Raw genomic sequence first — 19,381 nt, 5'->3', positions numbered from 1 at the left:
TTCTTTTTTCGTTGATGGAGCTCAAAGGACTGGATTTGTCGTACAAAAAAGTCTTTCAAGCTCCCGGAAGTGCTGGCAGTCAACATCTAGTTGCTGGAAGGGATGCTTTGCCAGATTGACGAATGTTTCTGTCGCAGCATCATAGGCTTGCCAGGTCCGCCAAGCTGACTTCTTACCCTTTCCATTAATAGCCGGGGAGCGGGAATAGAGATGAACCTGTGATGTCATGACATACTTTTTATTTGTGTTTTTTCTATTCACTTGGTCATTAAGGTCCACAGAATGAGAGGTCTGCTCTGACCAAATAAATAGAAAAAAACACAAATAAAAAGTATGTTATGACATCACAGGTCCTCTCAAATTTTGGGTGACTGGCTCCCCGGCTATTAAGGCATATGTTGTGTCACAACCGGAATATGCATGAAACATAGGCAGGGCTCGAGATTTGGGTTCCCCTAGGCTTTTGCAGTCTACCAAGCGGGCATCTGGGCCACCAGCACACGAAGCCTGCACCAAGTGATTCCTTCTCCACAGAACTATGGGTGGGTTAAGGAAGAAGGGACATGGGTGCCAGTTTGGCTGACCATTACAGGTTTACATGCACCTGTAAAGGTGACTGTAGTGTAGTACCTGAAAATGCAGTAATGCAAATTTGGACTGTTCCTCACTTTGGAAATGCAATTGTGACAGCTAGGCAGAAAGCACAGCTCTATAACATGTTTCACATTATGATGCATATCCTTGTACTATAATGGAAAGGGGGAGCTCAGTGTTGAGAAGACTGTAGCAACAATGTTCCACCTCTACAAAAGGGCAGCAACTCGCCAAATCAACATCATGGTCGACGGTGCCCGGCTACAGTCCCAGTCCTCACCGACATACCTTGGAGTGAAGCTCGACAGAACACTGTCCTTTAAACAACACCTGGACAGTGTTAAGGGAATTAAAGACCACCGCCCGTGCCGCACTGATACGGTATCCATTACAGACTGTGGAACACGTGCTGACCAGCTGCCCCACATACCGGCCACCAAATGGTGATCAAGGCTTAATTGACCTAGACAATGACACACTGGACTGGTTTGCTGCAATGGAGCTGAAGGTCTAAGGACATATACGACAGAAGAAGCACAAAAACATTCTACATGCCACAGGAATCCATCTGCACTACATTGCCTCCGCTCACCGCTCACCTGTCATATGTATTGTACAAATATTGCTTTTGTGTGCCACTGTTATTGTGCAACATTTTGCTGTGACGCAAATTATATCACAATTTCCACATTCACCGACCCCTCCCTTTTTCACTTCACTTCACACACACACACACACACACACACACACGCACACGCACACACACGCACACGCACACAGCAGCACGGTATGGTACAGTACAGTATGGTACGGTACGGTAACGTACAGTACAGTACAGTACAGTACAGTACAGTACAGTACAGTACAGTACAGTACAGTACAGTACAGTACAGTACAGTGCAGTATGGTACAGTACAGTGCAGTATTGTACAGTACGGTGCAGTATGGTACAGTACAGTACGCTACAGTATGGTTCAGTATCGCACCCAAAATGTAGTCTGACTGAACAAGTGGGCACCCTGCACAAGTGGCCACCCGGACAACTGGCCACCTGGATGGTGTGGCGCGAGACCGCCCGATGGCCGGTCGAGTTCTAGTTAATTTGTATGTATTCTTCATTGCAATAAAGGTGTTATTGATGATATTTCATGTTCTGTGACTTTAATAATGTCAAAATAAGTCAACTTTATCACATTTGGAAATAATCTGATCATTAAGTATATAGTCTGAAAAATACTAGGCAGATTTTCACATATTTCACATATTTCATTGATAATAATAGTCTTGCAATTTGATATTTAAAATAGATATTTGACAAGGGCTCCTAGGCTAAAATTCAATAACTGACCCTAACGAACCATCATGCAAAAAGTTACGCTTTTATCCGCAATTGCACTATCCTTTCACTAACCCTCCGGACTAGTAGGTCTACCGGTCACCATCTACTTGTACAGATAGTAGTCCTTCATTGGCTAGCCTTCTTTTGTCGCAACAGTTCACAACTTCACACATCTTGCTGCTGTGTATGGGAGGTTTTTGTCGTTGGTCATAGTTTCAAACTTACGGAGCCCTGGAATAGCCATTGAGATAGGCTATTTTTAATGCAATTCGAGATCTTAAAATAGTAAATCGAGATTTCGAATTACTAAATCGAGATCTCAAATTAGTAATTTGAGATCTTGAAATAGTATTTTGAGATCTCGAATTATACTTTTTTTTATATATATCTCTCAATTAGGGATGCACGATTAATGGATAGCATAATCGGAATAGGCCATATCGGCCATAAAAATGCCATATCGGTATCGGAACGGTCTCAAAATAATACAGATTATTTCATCGGTTTTCACCAACAAAAAATAAATACAATTAAAAAGATATCTACATTTAATTTGTGTACTTATCACATTCAGTAGTCATTCAGTTGTGAAAACAGACACTTGGAAAAGTATTATGCTATTTATTTATTGATTGAATACTTCATTAACAGGCTTTGGGCCAAGCTCCTAGGGCCTAGGCTTGTTTCCATTTTGGTCCTCTGTATAATATCGGAATCGGTCAGAATCGGTATCGGCAGATATGACTGAAATAATTGGAGATCGGATATAATCGGTCATAATTTCATAATTGTGCACCCCTACTCTCAATGGCCACTCCAGGGCTCCGTACGAACTCACTTTGGGTGTGTGTGAAATCTGTGGGAAGTAGGCCTATATATATGTCCATCCAATTAGACCCTGATCATTTCAGGTTGCAGAGGATACGTGTGCTTGCATGTATGTTTGGATGGAAAATAGCGGGTACCGTATAGGTGGGCTCTAGACAGGATGTGAGTACTGAGCAATAAATAGAAATCAGAATGGCTTTTTATATCGAGTTATGTGTTGAGAGAAAACTCATAGCTGAATGCTCGCAAATGTGAAACTGATAAACTTATATTTGCAGTTTTTGATTGACATTTTTATTTCACAGTATGCAGAATGGGTAGGCTACATTTCAAACAAAAGCACAAGTCAATACAAAAACTGTTGCTGTGGACGACAACATTATAAAGCATTATATTACACTTACAATATACACTTACATATAGATAGATAGATAGATAGATAGATAGATAGATAGATAGATAGATAGATAGATAGATAGATAGATATAGATAGATAAATCACACCCGTGTGAAGTGAGGGGCGCTAATATATTAAAGTCTAACTCATGTTGATTGCTAGGTGATGTAATGGTGATGTAAAACAAACGGCGCATACAAACATTAAATTCTCTTTATTGTCGATGGCATTTAATGTTTGTGTTCAGGGACAAGATGACATACATTTTCCCTTCATTATCAATGGCGTTTTTAAAACAAACATTGAACTACAAACAAACATAAAACCTGTATAGGAGCCCTCAAAAAAAGGAAAGGAAATCATCAAAGGAAGTAAAAAGGGGAAAACATATAGGCCTACAGTAAGGGGAAAAGGGCAGACTTTATTTACGGGGGCCAGTTTCGAATTGCAGCCGTCCGTATAGGTGCCCTTTGAGAGCGGTTTCGAAGGAGTCAAGGGATTCATGTCTTAATGGCTGTTGGTAGGGCGTTCCACATTTTGGTGGCATAGGAGTGAAATTAATTTAGTCCCTTGTTTGAACCGAATCTGGGTTGCAAATGCTTTGTTGAACTCCCTCTGGTTGGTGTTGTGAGTGTGGACTTCATTGACATTAAGGAAGTATGACAGGTATACATAGTGGTGTAGCGAATCTTGTAGACCAGGCCCATTGCAAAATGCTTTACTCTGTTGTCAACCCTAAGCCATTCCAGCCTATCAAAAATGGGCAGGGGTGAGGTGGGTTCGGGGAGTCCTGACCAGTTTGTTTTGGGAAGTCTGGAGCCTTGTTTTAAGGGCCTTTGAGGTGCTGTGGTACCAAGATCGTGCATGCATAGTCGAAGAAACCTTGTATAAGGGCTCCTGCATGTCTAGGGTCTTCAAGCTGTTTATGTTGACCATAGATCCTGTAGGCCAGTGGTTCCCAAACTTTTTCGTGTCAAGGACCCCCAAATCAACATTTATTAGGCCACGGACCCCCCATTTGAAAACATATGCCAGTGACCCCGAAAAGGGAGGATTTTTACGGCTCTAGCAGTGATTCCGAAACATATTAATTTCATGGACCCCCAGTTTCACACGCATTATGCTACGGACCCCCGGTTTAATGGCATTTCTATCTCTGGTACCCCAATTTATATTGTAAAACCACTGTTAATTTAACTGTGTGGTACACTCTCTGAGTTACAGACCCATAAGGGTCCATTTGGTTCCTAACTATCTCTAATTGAGCTAGGTACCCCCTGGAGCTCCCTCAGGTACCCCCAGGGGTCCCCGGACCCCACTTTGGGAACCCATGCTGTAGGCTACAGAATACAGATCACAAAGGACATCTTGTTCTTTGGTTAACTTTTTTGATTAAGTGTAAAAGTGTATAATTAAGTGTATAATTGTACTACCACTGTACTACTTGCAAACTGTTAATAAAATATTCAATCAATCAATGTAGCAGTTGATGGTGGGTGGTTGTGGTAGACTGGTAGTGGTGCAGGTGCACCGTTGGTGTTGTTCCAGTAGGTGGCGGTGTGAAGTGAACTTCAACTAAAATCAACGAAGAAGAAACACTATTTACCTACTAGCGGATATCCGGATAAAAAAAAAAGAATAGAAGAATAGGGTTGCCATGTCCGCTTATTATAAGTGACTTTATGCTTGTTTTTCTGTAAAGTTGCTTGTAAATATAATTTGTAGTTGCGGGTTGTGGTTTTGTGGGGCTTGTTTCCTAATGGTGTTTTCATGTCAGGGACCCCCAAATAAATATATATTTGTCTGTGGACCCCCCCCATCTGAAAATATCCCACTGAGCAATTTTCGGCTTTTAGACGTCTAAATGACCGTCTAAAATGGGGTAAAAATGGTCTAAAATTAAAGTTTTTTTAGCAGTCTAGGCTTAGGTTTAGATACATTTAGACCTTGATTAGCCAGGCTAAGCAAGGTCTAAATGTAGACCGCTGAAACAACGTTGTTTTATTAGATTATACGTTGTTTCAACGTCTAATCTAAGCCTAGACTGCTAAAAAACTTTCATTTTTAGACTATTTTTACCCCAGTTTTTAGACCAATGTTTTAGCCATTTAAACGTCTATTAGACTACAAAAATGCTCAGTGGGATGTTTTTGCCTGGAACCCCATTACGTCTCATCCGGGCCCCTCTCCTAGTCTCACCAGGTCCACTTCTGCTCTATTTTTTGTGTGTTTGTTTGTCTATTAAATAGTCTCATCACGATGCATTGTGACTGTGTGAGCTTGTCGATTGGCCATTTTCAAATATCCTGTAATGTAACATGTTTAAAGACGAAGTGAAGTGCTCGCTTGGGGTTGTTTTCATAGACCTGGTTGAATGAATTACAAAGTGCTTTACAGAGGTTTAAAGAACATCAGAAACAACAAAACATTAAAAAAAACAAGACATCAAAGACAATTGAGGAGAAAAAAAGGGGGGAAATAGGAAAAGCACTTTTCCTAATGTGTTTTTAAAAGCTTTTTAAAGGTATCAGTGCTAGCCTAAGAGCCAATGGCAGGGTGTTCCACTCCCAAAGCAAAGGTGCCCGGGGCCGGGTTGCTTGTTTCTGCCACAAATTCTGGCAACAACGCAGCACAAAAGAGAAACGCGACCGCTGGTCGGCTGGGGGCATACACCGTGTTCTGTTCTGTGTGTTTACTCATTTAAAATATCCATTGTTTGAACAAAAAACACCCAGTTTTGACGCCTCGCCGTATGAATAAGTAATAACTACTACAGTATACCATTATTATTATGTCGGGAGACGAGTTCCAGTCGCGGTACGCCGGCGTCATGGAGGGCATGCTGAGGAGCGCGGTGGCGGAGACGTCGCAACTTTTCCAAACTATGGTGGAAGAGTTGAAGGCAGAGATGTCCCAGATCAGGAAGGAGAACGAGGAGCTCAGGTCGAAGTGCAGACACTTTGAGAAGAAAGCCAGAGGAGACCGAGACACCACCACCGCCACCACCACCGACGGAGGAGCGTGTTGTGAATCTAATACTGAGCCAGGAGGAGGAGGACCACCACGCACAAAATGTGATACTGCAATCCAATGTGGTGAGTTAGTTGGGCCAACGTTAGCTTGTTGTTACCAGTCCATCCAGTGTGAGCCTCAGCCTACAGACAGGCATTAAGACATGTGAATCCCTAGCCCTGTTCCAGTGCTTACAGCGAGTGTCAGTGAGAGACTCGCTGTAAGCACTGGACCAGGGCTAGTGAATCCCTTGACTCATCAAAATCGCTCTCAAAGGAGCCCACCTACAGGCGGCTGCAATTCGAAACTGGACCCCGTAAAATCTGAATCCCCCCCACCCCTTTTCCCCTCACTTATATGTTACTTTTCCCTTTTTACCTCCTTTATGATGATGAATTCCTGTTCTCTCTTTTTTTTGCTATATAGAAGTGTCTATTTGTACGTCTCTAAATGTTTTGATGATTTGAACAAGGTGGACCCTCTTGTAAACAAGTGTAATGCTTTATTGGGTCGTCCACTCACAGTTAACAGTCTTTGTATTGAGTTGTGCTTGAAATGTAGGCCTACTGTAATTCTGCAAACTGTTAATACATATTTCAATCAATCAATCAAAAAGCCCATTTCTGGCAAAACAAAGGAAACAAGTTCTTAAATACACGTTAAAATGTGCTGCGTATACACTACAAACTATGTGCTGCTTGTTTATGTTTTGGATACCATGCAAGATTGTAAACAAAGTGGATTGAAATTGATCGAACATTTTTATTTTATGTAGACTGGGTACATTTAAAAGGAAAGCACAAGTCAATACAAAAACTGCTACTTTGAGGACGAAACCATGATAAATAAAGCACTATAAGACTTGTTTACATCAGGGTCCTTCATTTTCAATTCTACGATCAGAACATTTAAAGATGTAGGCCTACAAATATACACTTCTATGAAACAAGCAGGAAATTATCATATAAAGAAAGTAAAAAATGGAAAAACATGTACAGTATGGCCGGGACAGCGCTCCACACGTCCCAAACTCTTCTCCCTTCTGGCCCCAAAACTGTGGAATGCACTTCCCGTTGCAATCAGAACTGCAGCCTCACTCCCAATCTTCCGCCGTAGTCTGAAAACCCACCTTTTCAGACTCCATCATGGCCCATAGCACTTACCCTACCCCCTTAGATAGCACTTTCTAGACTTAGATAGCATTTGAAACAGACTTATAGCATGTCATGTAGACAGCACAATAATTTCATTGTATGTAGTCATAGCACTTCATAGTGCATATGTATAGCATAGTATAGTATATACTGTATGTATAGTTTATATATATATAGTGTCATTATATAATCATGTTCTAGTTACGTTCTTAGCTTACGCATGTTTCATGATAAATGCATTTTATATATGTGATGTAGGCCTATTCCCATGCTTTTTTGTTCTTGCCTAATGTAAATCGCTCTGGATTAAGAGAGTCTGCTAAATGCCTAAATTGTAAAATTGTATGGCGGAAAAAGGGGGTACAATTCCATTGACGTCTGCGCGTTTCTTTGTTTCATCACCTTCAATAATTGTTCACTTGTATCCTGTGTTAGTTATATAGTCTTGATTGCATGAAATTGGTATCCTGCCCTGAACATGTACTTCTGTCCTGAGTGATATTGTACTTCTCCCCATGATATCATGTTTACATAAAGCATACATCACCGCCTGAGAATATTGTCTCGACTCCTATATATTGCCTCGATTATTGATTGATCCAGAATTCCACAACAATTGCTATCGATGATTGTCTATTATTTTTAATGGATTCAATCGATTAGTTCAATTAACTGTTGCACCCAGGAAATAGTGTCCTAGTTGCAAACATTTATAAAAGCCATAAAGAAATGTTGTAAAAAAAGAATCATTAAAAACAGAATAGTGATATTAAAATGTGTGCAGAGTTGTACAATATGGCTCCTACAACTGTTTGCTTGTTCAGGTCTCATGTCACCCCACATGAGTTTGTAGGTCTGGGTATTTAGGGATCATTCTCTAAAAATAGCACTGACAGCCGCTACATTGCGCAACATTTGACCAACAACATGTGAACTAAAGTGCAAATCAATTACTTGTCAGTGGAGGTACTACTGATAACAGGTCCAGAGAACAAAATTAGCACTATGCCAAAATATTGTGCCATATATATTCGTGCTAGAAAAGCAACTAATGTGAGTACAGCTCCCCAGTCTTTGGCTCGAGTTATACTTTGGCATACAGCGGGTCGAAAATAGCAGAGCTACAAGCACACAGCGCATTGCATCCGTGACACGTTGTGAGCTTGTAGATCTGCTATTTGACTCAATATAGCAGACTCTTTCCCCTGCTCTCCACCGTTCCATTCAGTACCGGCCCGGGTAGGGGACTGTGATTTGTATCCTAGACTCCTCGGAAATGTGCCTTTTTTATAATCATTATTCGAATGGCCCAATTGATTAACATTTTTTTGCACGCGTTGTATTGCGCTTTACATTTAATTTGGCTATAGGCCTATCTGAAGAGTTGAATTCAATAGGAGGCAGACAATTAGGCTACATTTATTTTGCAAAATAAAATAACAAATCAATATATTGTATTCAATTAAAATAACGACCTTGATCTCATTGTTAACTGTTGATGCTTGTTATGTCTCTTTGTTTTTTAAGACCTTGTTCCTCTGCAAGTGGGTGAGATTTACAGCGGGACAGAGAAGGCTCTGGAGGGAGAGAAACAACTTGAGAGCCATGGAGATGGAAATCAACCTTCAGGTAAAGAAATTATGCCTTTCCAACAAAGACAACAATACACAAACTATACAGTAGCACATTAGCTATCCAGAAATGTAATTAATGACTCCTCAAACGTTCTCTTTTCCCTGTATGTTCTGTTTTGTCTGTGTTCCCTCTGTCCCTATAGGCTCACTCAATCACATTACTTTAAAAAAAAAACTTCCCATTGACCTGCCACCTTCAAACGGAGAACTTACTGCCCCTCAGCAAGATCAACTGGACACTTTAGAGGCCCCAGACCAACCAGACACAGCGCTGGACAATGCGCCGAGTTGTGAGAGAGGAACTCGCAGCCAGGCCTCTGGACCGGAGAATCCACCAGTCGTCGCACATCTTCCACTGGTGGAGAAGATGGAACCGCAGTCGCAGCCGATATCAGCAGTGACATTAATAGCCTCCGCAACAGAGAATCTACCAGAATCTACCCTCCCAAAGGAGAAACCATGTGTTACTCCAGCAGTAGAAGATCGCGTAGCAGAGGTTAAGATTATTGTCCAGCCTGGCCGAAGAAGAGGGAGACCACCAAAGGTTCGGTCTCCACCCGCTGATGTTCTTGTAGACCAGGAAACCGGAAATTCCACTTCAACAAGAGAGGAGAAGATTGAGGTGTATCCTCCTCCTGTTGTGTCAAAGTCACCCAGAAGAGGGCGCCCATTAAAGAAACCAAGACCGTCTACAATTAAACGGCAAGCAGAAGAGATTATTGAATCTCCATTAAATGTTGTGCCCACAGCCCACACGACGGTCAACCATCCTTCAGCACACATTGAAGAGACAGAGGACTATTCTCCACTTTCACCACTTTCTGAAGGAGAACATTTGCCAGTAAAACCAAATATATGCCAGCAGCTAAAGGAGCCAATAGATGAGGCAACTCTGCCGTCACTTGAAATTCCCTCAGTCATTGAGACACTGGAGACCTCTTCAACAGAGCCCCCCAAATCACCATCGTCGGTTCAACCGAGTTCAACCAAGTTCAACCGCTCGCTCTCATATCCAACTCTCGAGGATGCAATGCTACTAATAGAAGCCATGAATGTTCGACCCTGTGAGGATGACGATGAAACAATAGGAAACAAGCCAAGTGTACTACGAACCACATCGAAACTTGCCAAACCACAGCATTCTCCGTCTCAGGTTAGCTCGCAAACTTCAGATCAACAATCTGGTCCTGGAGACACTGAAACGTCAGCTGCACCAACACTACACTCGCCGACTGCAACTCCGCAAACGGGAGCCAAGCTACTTACAACGGAGCCAACGGTAGCCCAACTTCCAGTACAACAATTCACCCTCAGAGTCAATTCGCAAAGTACAGCTGGGTCTCCAAATCAACAATCAAATGCTGTAGCTCAAGTAAAGACTCTTGTCATCCCAACAACACACTATGCTATCGTTTCTCCCCAAAACGATAAACCCACAGCAATGGTGTCGATTGGCCGTCGAATAGCGGTGGTGACTCCAAAGTTGACACGTGCAAGCCCTCAGAAAATAGTTGTCATGCCCAGATCAGTGTCCTCCCACGGACCCCGTATGCTATCGGCCCGTCCGCAAACGCAACTCTCCACCGTCACCGTCTCAACGGTTGTGTCGGCACAGAACATGTGCTCACCTGCTGCGACAGCTGAGGGTGAACCATCAACCCAACCCAAGACAATGGCTGTTACACCGGCCCAATCACTGTCCACTGTCCCTCCACAGGCAACTGCCAAGTCATCCAGCCATTCAGAGAATGCACTCCCTCAAATGGAGGTACTACCACAGATGTCTGTTGTGACACCAGGGCTACAACGGTCAAACGACACGGGCAAGTCTACGCAAACTTCAACAGTCAATTTAGCTACAACCTTGTCCCAAAAGTGTGACAACTTGGCTTCAACCAAAACCAATGCTGCAGATTCAAAAATGACAACGGCACCCACCGAAACAAGTTTGACACGGTCAACTTCATCCACCAATGCACAAACCATAATGCCACTACCTCCCGTTTCCCCAAAGAAAATGTCTGCAGTGGTCAAATTGACTATGCTATCGTTACCTGCATTGAGAAATGAGATTTTAAAATTGAAACGTTCACCCATTAAAAAGCAAACCGAGACCCCTGTTCTACAAAACGTGCCAAGCATCGTCCAAGAGTTACCACTGGCAGAAGTCGAATCATCTCAGATGTCACCTGCACGTGAACAGGACATTGCCCCAGTGTCTGTGACGTCAACAACTGAAACGCAACCCAGTTCCAAAGAGTGTTCTATCGCTGTGCAGGTACATAACTCAGCAGCAGCTAAAACATCTCGGCCAACGTCGGCTGCCGACGAGGAGTCAACGTTGTGTGCACCGGCCCCAGACACAGCCATACAAGAGATACCTTCATCGGCCTTGGTAAGGCTCTCTTCTGTAATCACCAAGGACTCGGGTGACCCTCATTTAGAGATGACCAAAGTCCAATTCTTGGCACAGTTGGCAGTGACACCAATAGCTCAAGTCCAGGAACAGGTAATACCAATATTTGTATAATATGAATATCACAATACACTGAGTTATCTCACAGATGGTGATCGCATAATCATCAATTAGTCTGCTTAACGTCTTAAAATAGCCGATCCACAAGCTTACAATGTGGCCCACTGCGACTCATTGTTAGCTGTAGATCTGCTATTTTCATTTTTTTTGGGAATATGTTTGTTGCCTATATAATGACAATGGGGGGAAATAAGGACAAACAATTGGTTCTGTATTAATAATTGCACCCCTATTCTCAATGTGACCACACTGATAGCTCTTGCAGTATGGCTTAGAGGTGCACAATTGCCTTTTTATCGTGCTGGCTCAAAAGCAGAAGGTAGCTTCTTCTTGAGCATGTTGGGCACCAAGAGTACAATGGATGAAGTCCAGGATGTAACAGAAAGAAACAGGCAGTGCACTGACCTGCACCACTAGAGGCTGTTCAAGAAACAGGCAGTGCACTGACCTGCACCACTAGAGGCTGTTAAAGAAACAGGCAGTGCACTGACCTGCACCACTAGAGGCTGTTAACTGACCTGCACCACTAGAGGCTGTTAACTGACCTGCACCACTAAAGGCTGTTAACTGACCTGCACCACTAGAGGCTGTTAACTGACCTGCACCACTAGAGGCTGTTAACTGACCTGCACCACTAGAGGCTGTTAACTGACCTGCACCACTAGAGGCTGTTAACTGACCTGCACCACTAGAGGCTGTTAACTGACCTGCACCACTAGAGGCTGTTAACTGACCTGCACCACTAGAGGCTGTTAACTGACCTGCACCACTAAAGGCTGTTAACACTCCCAACGCGGATCGCGTATCAATACGTTATCAATTAATCAAACGTCGGGTGCGGATCACGTATCAATACGTTTCAATCACTTTTTTATAGCATACTTTCATTCATCTTTTTACCCACCCGGACAATGAAGAACCATCGCCCTATCATTGCTGCTTATTCCCGCTCACGTGATCAGAAAAAAAAAAAAAAAAAAAAAAACCCCTCCCCTCCTGAAAACAGGAGGGCGGGCCGCTTTACGTGTAGAAGCCAGTGTAAGCGCCCATGCCGATGTGTGAAAACCTCGCCTCACCAGGCTTTCCACCTCGGCTCGGACATTTGCAACACACATGGACAGATGCATGTTTCCTTCTTCATACTGTAGCGACCAAACGATCCCCGAGCCTACAATACTACGAACTAACCACAGTATCGAGGGGCCCGCTACGACAAGACAGTGTTCCGTTGGTGGATCACGTATCGCCATGCAGAGCCGTCATAATCGGAGATCGCTCAGACGTGTGATTGTAACGCTTTTTTATTCATTATAATTGTAGTGATAAGACCGCAATGAACGCGTCGGGGACGTAATCGACCCGGGTGTAATGTATAACGAACTTTTCCGCGACCTAAACCGTGGTGTTGTCATCTGTGGAAGTCATTTTTTCCTTCTCGTCGACATCACAGCCGGGTGACGCTTTTTCCCCCCTCCATCGCCCCCAAGCTGCATGCCCATAGCCTGGCTTGGCCAGCCTCATAGCGGGGATTCACTGAAGATTCTTCCCCGGAGGAAACATCAGTGAACCCTCGCTATGAGTCTGGCCGTGCCAGGCTAGCATGCCCAGGCATGTTCCCCTACACTAGCTTGAAAAACAAAATCAGCTGATGACAACGCGTCTCAACGTTATACTATAGTTCTGAACCGAACGGTGGAATGGGACTTTTTATAGCCGTACGGATCAAGACTTTTGCTGCCCAATGTGCCCATGACCCCCCCCCCCCCCCCAATGTTACTGCGATCAAAACAATGAAAGCAGTGAGATAGATTAGGCGAGGCGGCAATCATCATCAAAAAGAAAGCATAGTTATGAAGGTTTATAGTCAGACATTGACAGGCAGATATAACAATAAACACAATAAATATGCTATACATCCTATACATCGAATGAAAGCCCTGAATGTGTACTTTTACGAGGAAAAGAGTAAACATTGATCCCATGTACAGTTTGTCATAAATTGGATACTGGGTGGATGCACATTGCGCCCACCAGATATAACTGCAGAGAAGACATGGACCCGAACTCAATATTCACAAAATAAGGCCTATAGCGACATATAAATACTATATACCGTATGAAACAGAAGACTCTCTGCTTTCATAAGAAAAAAACTTCTACTGTAGTAATAATAAAAATCACACCCATGTGAAGTGAGTGGTGCAACTCTGACAGAGTTGCACCACTCACTTCACATGGGTGTGATTTTTATTATTACTACAGTAGAAGTTTTTGAGTGGTGTAAACCACTCCTACAACTGGCTTTTGTGTGCATAAAAAAATGACCATGGTTGCTATGTTCAAAATAATTTCTGACGTAATTAAATCACACCCGGGTGAACTGGATGACCGTAGCAACCGTGGTCATTTTCTCTGCGCAAAAACAGCCAGTTGTGAAATCACATCCAGGTGTGATACATACATTTATCAAAAATTATAGCTTTTTTTACTTAACATATTTTGTGTGATTTCATTACGTCAGACATTACGTCAGACCACAGCTGATCATGCTATATAAAACCTTACACCACTCAGTTCACACGGGTGTGATTTTTATTTTCTTATGAAAGCAGAGAGTCTTCTGTTTCATACGGTATATAGTATTTATATGTCGCTATAGGCCTTATTTTGTGAATATTGAGGAGTTCACGTCCATGTCTTCTCTGAAGTTATCTGGTGGGCACAAGCTGCATTCAATAACCAATTACTGTCTAACTGTACATGGGATCAATGTTTACTCTTTTCCTCGTAAAAGTACACATTCAGGGCTTTCATTCGGTGTATAGGATGTATAGGATATTTATTGGGTTCAATTTTATATCTGCCTGTCAATGTCTCTGACTTTAAACCATCCATAACTCTGCTCGCTGTTCAAGATAACCACTTCCAGGCAAATGCAGGTGTTGCAAAAAGGTCAATATCTCCAGAATGGAACATGGTAAAATCAAAATGTATTTTTTTAATTGAAGTGGACAAGTTCAGCTTTCTTTTGATGTAGGCGTGTGATTCTCGCTATAAGAGAACATTTTACTGTGGGCCCCCGAACAAGGCCTTTGTGCAATGTTAAATGGCAGCAACATCCAAATAGGCCTGTTGAGATCTTCCAGCAATCAAAGTGTTAAAGGTACATTCAGTGATTTCACTTAATTCAACTATCACTTATTTTTTCTTATTTTTTGGATAATCCTCCCTACTATATAGTGTGCTGACCATATAAGGAGTTCCTCCCTGTCCCCAGTGAGCCCCTGGGGTAAAAAAACCCTAGTTTCGGTTTGGGCTTTGGGTGGCAAAGCTTTCATCCAATCAGGATGAGAGGTGCCTTCCTCCAATCATGATCGAGTGTGGCTGGCATTGGTGCGCGTGCTGTTGGTCTGTTGTACTTCCCCCACTGTAGAGCGTGTGCATGTGCACATCTTGTTACAGGGTGGACCGTTTTTTTTCCCAAATCACCCAAATCACTGAATGCTCCTTTAACTGACCTGCACCACTAGAGGCTGTTAACTGCGGGGCAGGATGAGCATGAATCACAAACACCCTTATTGTGCATTATTTGTCAATGGGACCCTACAGGCAACTACTGGCGATAGAGGCGATAGCAGACAAACAGGCGATGGTCGAAAAGTGGGCGGAGGAACGTCGGCCGAAAATAATAATAATTCATCTTTTGGGCGATAGCCAATGCAATTCAAGCGACGCTCGCCGTTGGTCTCTAAGGTCTCCCGCTGTTAAAACGTACTGTTAGCGATTGTGGCATGCTGCAGCGCCTTTCATTATCAATCTACTTCACTCCAACTGTCTGTGTTTTGTATTTGAATTAATATTTTGGTTGCAGCCCTCTGTAGCAGTTGTTGTTTTGTTTTTCCCTAATTTGTTTTCTTTTCATTCTAGGCACCCTTCAATGGTCTTACGGATACAAGCGTTGGGATAGATGACAAGAACGGGGTGGATGAAAATACCCAGTTAAAGCGGCGCGGCGGTCACCTCAAGCCACAATTAAAGCCCTGTAAAACACAACTAAACCCTGTATCACAGCCCACACCTGTCACAGCTAAGAAAGCTAGATTAGATAGAGATGTCGAGACCCCTACAAAGACCTCTCGTCGTGAATCCTTGTCTAGCCCTTGTGCTACTCACAAGAGCTCTGAATCGATTCCCCTCAGCTCTGAAAAGTCTGATATGACTAAAAATGGCTCGAGTCTTAAAGAGGCTAATGATGCACACTCTCCTCCTGTCAGTCTTAGGAGGTCTAGATTAAGTAAGAACGCTGGTAGCTCCGACAGGACTACCAATGAACCTGTCCCTCCTGGTCCCATCAGGCCGTTCACTAGAGAAGGCAATAGAAAAAGATTTAACCAACCAACTCCACTTAGTGCTAAGAGGCCCACGTTAATTCAAGATGCTGTGAGGCCCAGAAAGGGTAAACAGGCTGCAGCAGCCAATACTAAAACGTCGACTAAAGCAGCCTGTACTAAAAAGTTACCCCAAGTAACCAGTGCTATAAAGATGGCCCATTCTCAGATGTTTGCCAATGCTAAAAGTCGGCCTAAAACAACCAATGTCGAAAAATCGACTAAAGCAGACCATGCTAAAAGGTTAGCTAAAGCAACCAATGCTAAAGCATTTTCCAAGCCAACCAATGTCAAAAACGTGAAAACAGCCAGAGCAGTCAAACGTCAGCAGGAGCCTAAGACGGTAAAAGCTAAAACTGTGGTTAAAACGGAGAACGAAGAAACGGAAATTGAAGGTCAACATAACCAATCTGAAGGTGAATCGAGCCAATCGGCGAATAACAAACTCTGCCAGACGGGCAAAATCTTCTGGCCCCTGCCAGCCTCCACAACTCCTCCAGACACCCCTGTCCGAGCCGTGGCTGCAGGCCGACCACCAACGCCGATCGTATCCCCGCTACAGCCGTTAGCAGTTATCGGCCCGCGTCTGCTCAAGAACCAGTGCGGGGAATGTGGCCGAGTCCTCGGCAGCGCGGCGGCCTTGGAGAGCCACGTGAGCCTCCACCCAGTCCGCCAGCCTTTCTCCTGCCTGCACTGCGGGAAGATCTTTCCAGACGCCAAGCACCTCAGTCGCCATGGCAGGGTGCACCGCAATGGAAGGATCCACGTCTGCGCGGAATGTGGCAAGGGTTTCGTCTACACCTTCGGCCTCACCAAGCACCTCCAGATGGTTCATGGCACAGTTAAGCCCTTTGTCTGTCAATTTTGCAAAAAAGAGTTCCACATGAGGCGTGATTTGGAAACCCACACGAGGATCCACACCGGGGAGAAACCCTTCGACTGTAGCCTATGTGAAAAGAAATTCAAGAGGAAAGTGGAGCTGAATGTGCATCTCAGGTGGCACAACGGGGAGAAGAGGCACTGGTGCCCGTACTGTGGGAAGGGCTTTCTTGATCGTAACAATTTAAAAGTGCACAAGTACATACACACGGGGGAGAAACCACACCACTGCACACACTGCCCCAAGAAATTCTCACAGACCGGTCACCTCAAAAAACACTTGAAAAATGTACATAAAGTCTGATGAGAAAACACTCGGAATGTATCCATGTTCCACTCAAGAAGTGAATGGTTGTGTTTGTCCACCAAAAAAATGTACTCATTTGATTTAAGTTGGTTAGATATAGAGATAATTGCTTTGTTTATATGGTTTTGAATATCTTTTATCATTTTTATAATGTAATTGTAGAGGGCTGTTAAATTGACCCAACTGTATGATTCAGGGTCCTAACAGATGAAGGTGTAGAATAACATAACTCATGATGACCACATACTGTACATACAGACAACTGTATGCTTAGTTCTACTGTATATTGCAATTTCAAAACGGGTCAAGGACCTTCAAATCTTCTCTGTAGAACTGTTCTGTGCATCCAGTGTTGCATTTGCACAATGGATATTTACGTTCATGTTCCATCAAGTGATTGTGCTAAACTGAAAAGAATAATCTGTGTTTTTTTAAATTTGTTATTAAGCTTGGTTAATATTCACCTTGTGTCTGACATTGGTTTTGAGCATTTATGCTTTTTTATTTTATTAAATGTTTTTCTCATTTTGGGATGCAATGTTTAAAATTGGAATATATTCAGATGTGACAAGGGGAAAAAAAACAAGTGTCTTTGTAAGGTGTTCCACCTTTATAAAGTGGGACACATATTCCAGTTTTTAGGTGATAACCTAACCACTGCAGTGGTTAGTAAAAAAACAGATGTGCTGGGGTGTGAGCGCTGACTCGCTTTTCACCGCAGGCTCAGTGACGTCATGCCCTTAAGCCGCCATAACCGGCTTCAATGCGCTATGGAAATGTTTTTAACACTTATCTGAAAAAGTTTTCCTCATTTTTGATGATTGTGGTGGAGAGTGTTGTATTAACCCATTTTGGGTGGGAACCCCTTTTGCTGTTAGAATTATGCTATGCTTTAGCTATTGAAAAGTAGCAGATCTACAAGGCGCGCTACGAGCTTGTAGATCTGCTATTTTTTAAAAATTGAAGAACCACTGAGCTTTTTCAGAAAACTGTCAGGCTGTAGAAGACATTTTTTGTATCTGATCAAGGTCAAAATGGGTTAACAGGTAGGTCTCAAATTCAGATTATGCCACAATGCATAATATTGATTGTATGTTGACTGCTTAATTGCATCATACAATTCACCTGTATGGAAGCATCTGCATTCGGTATTCTTTCCTTTTAATGTGTAATGTGTCTGTTTATTTGTATCCTAAAAGGTCTTCTCTACAACAGGGTTAACATTGTATCCTAAAAGGTCTTCTCTACAACAGGGTTAACATTGTATCCTAAAAGGTCTTCTCTACAACAGGGTTAACATTGTATCCTAAAAGGTCTTCGCTACAACAGGGTTAACATTGTATCCTAAAAGGTCTTCTCTACAACAGGGTTAACATTGTGATCCGTTTTCATTTTGACAGGCTTTCTATGAAAGTTCCTTTGTGACCTGCAGAACCCCATAAAGCTTATTTAAAAATATTTGGCCCTTTAGGATCTTATTCAAAAAATAAAATAGAAATTTGTGTGTGACATATATTGCCTAAACATTTTAATATGCTGAGTGGGAAGATTGTATACATTTGAATTGTTGAACATATTGTTTACTCAGTTGCATTGTCTACGGTTACATAGTATTGTAATATGTTCAGAATGTTGACATTGAGGCAAAATTAAGGTGTAGCAAATTAAGCACCGTAAATTGCTGCGATTTTGTTTTTATTTTGCCAGCTACATTTTACCCATTTAAACCATTCTATCTGTACTAAATGTGTAATGATAAATGTAATGCAGTCAGATAATTCTTTGTTGAAATGTTTTTTTGTTTTTTGTTTTTAAGGGGTGCTTTCCCCGCCTTCTGGTTTTGTGTGAACACAAACATTGGCTTGTGATTGGCTGATCACCCCAGGAGATGGTTTGATTGGCTGAGCAAAGTACATATTTGAAGCTAAAAGTGAGGGCAGAAAGATGGAAAAGTGAGGACGCAAATGGTGATTGGCCAGAATAAGGTGATATTTGATGATGTATGATGATAAGAGCGCCCCTCACTTCACACGAGGGTGATCCTTTTTTTTTCCTTCATTTTTTTATTGTCAACAATGAAACTTTCATTAGAACCAGTTTTATTTCAACATTCAATAGCAGTCACACATTCAACATACAGTAATGGAACTGAAGAGAAACGTGTGTTATGATCATTTTAATGAATAAACCTGTCTTATCAACTAACGGCTCCGATGTTTTCATTAAATTTAAGTATATTAAGTGTATCCTGAAATGCAATCACATAGACACTGCACTTTAAACGCCCCATAGCAATTATTTTAACAAGAACGA

At 42.5% G+C, this 19,381-nt stretch overlaps 1 protein-coding gene across 3 annotated transcripts; it reads left to right on the top strand.

Annotated features, from left to right (window-relative positions):
- Positions 1-5,726: 5,726 nt before the first annotated feature.
- On the top strand, positions 5,727-19,273 carry LOC306921767 (uncharacterized protein). Of its 3 annotated transcripts, none has more exons than XR_013789825.1 (5): positions 5,727-6,253; positions 8,852-8,953; positions 9,102-11,467; positions 15,422-17,941; positions 18,003-19,273. XR_013789825.1 is itself a non-coding variant. In XM_079499057.1 (4 exons), exons 1-4 carry the CDS (start codon positions 5,950-5,952, stop codon positions 17,063-17,065), a joined length of 4,416 nt encoding a protein of 1,471 aa, XP_079355183.1. In that variant the 5' UTR covers positions 5,727-5,949; the 3' UTR covers positions 17,066-19,273. The 3 variants fall into 3 exon arrangements, 1 of the variants encoding a protein (XP_079355183.1); XR_013789826.1 differs by having other exon boundaries at positions 15,422-18,267; positions 18,420-19,273; XM_079499057.1 differs by having other exon boundaries at positions 15,422-19,273.
- Positions 19,274-19,381: the final 108 nt, after the last annotated feature.

Source organism: Electrona antarctica (genome assembly GCF_951216825.1).
Source record: "Electrona antarctica genome assembly, chromosome: 4".
Lineage (NCBI taxonomy): Eukaryota > Metazoa > Chordata > Actinopteri > Myctophiformes > Myctophidae > Electrona > Electrona antarctica.
This window is presented reverse-complemented; position numbering and strand designations above follow the sequence as displayed.

Bases quoted from the DNA above. Each gene is read 5' to 3' on its own strand.
- LOC306921767 (XM_079499057.1), top strand. From the start codon at position 5,950: ATGTCGGGAGACGAGTTCCAGTCGCGGTACGCCGGCGTCATGGAGGGC. The intron at 6,254-8,851 runs GTGAGTTAGTTG...TTGTTTTTTAAG, and splicing joins TGATACTGCAATCCAATGTG to ACCTTGTTCCTCTGCAAGTG. The intron at 8,954-9,101 runs GTAAAGAAATTA...CTGTCCCTATAG, and splicing joins AGATGGAAATCAACCTTCAG to GCTCACTCAATCACATTACT.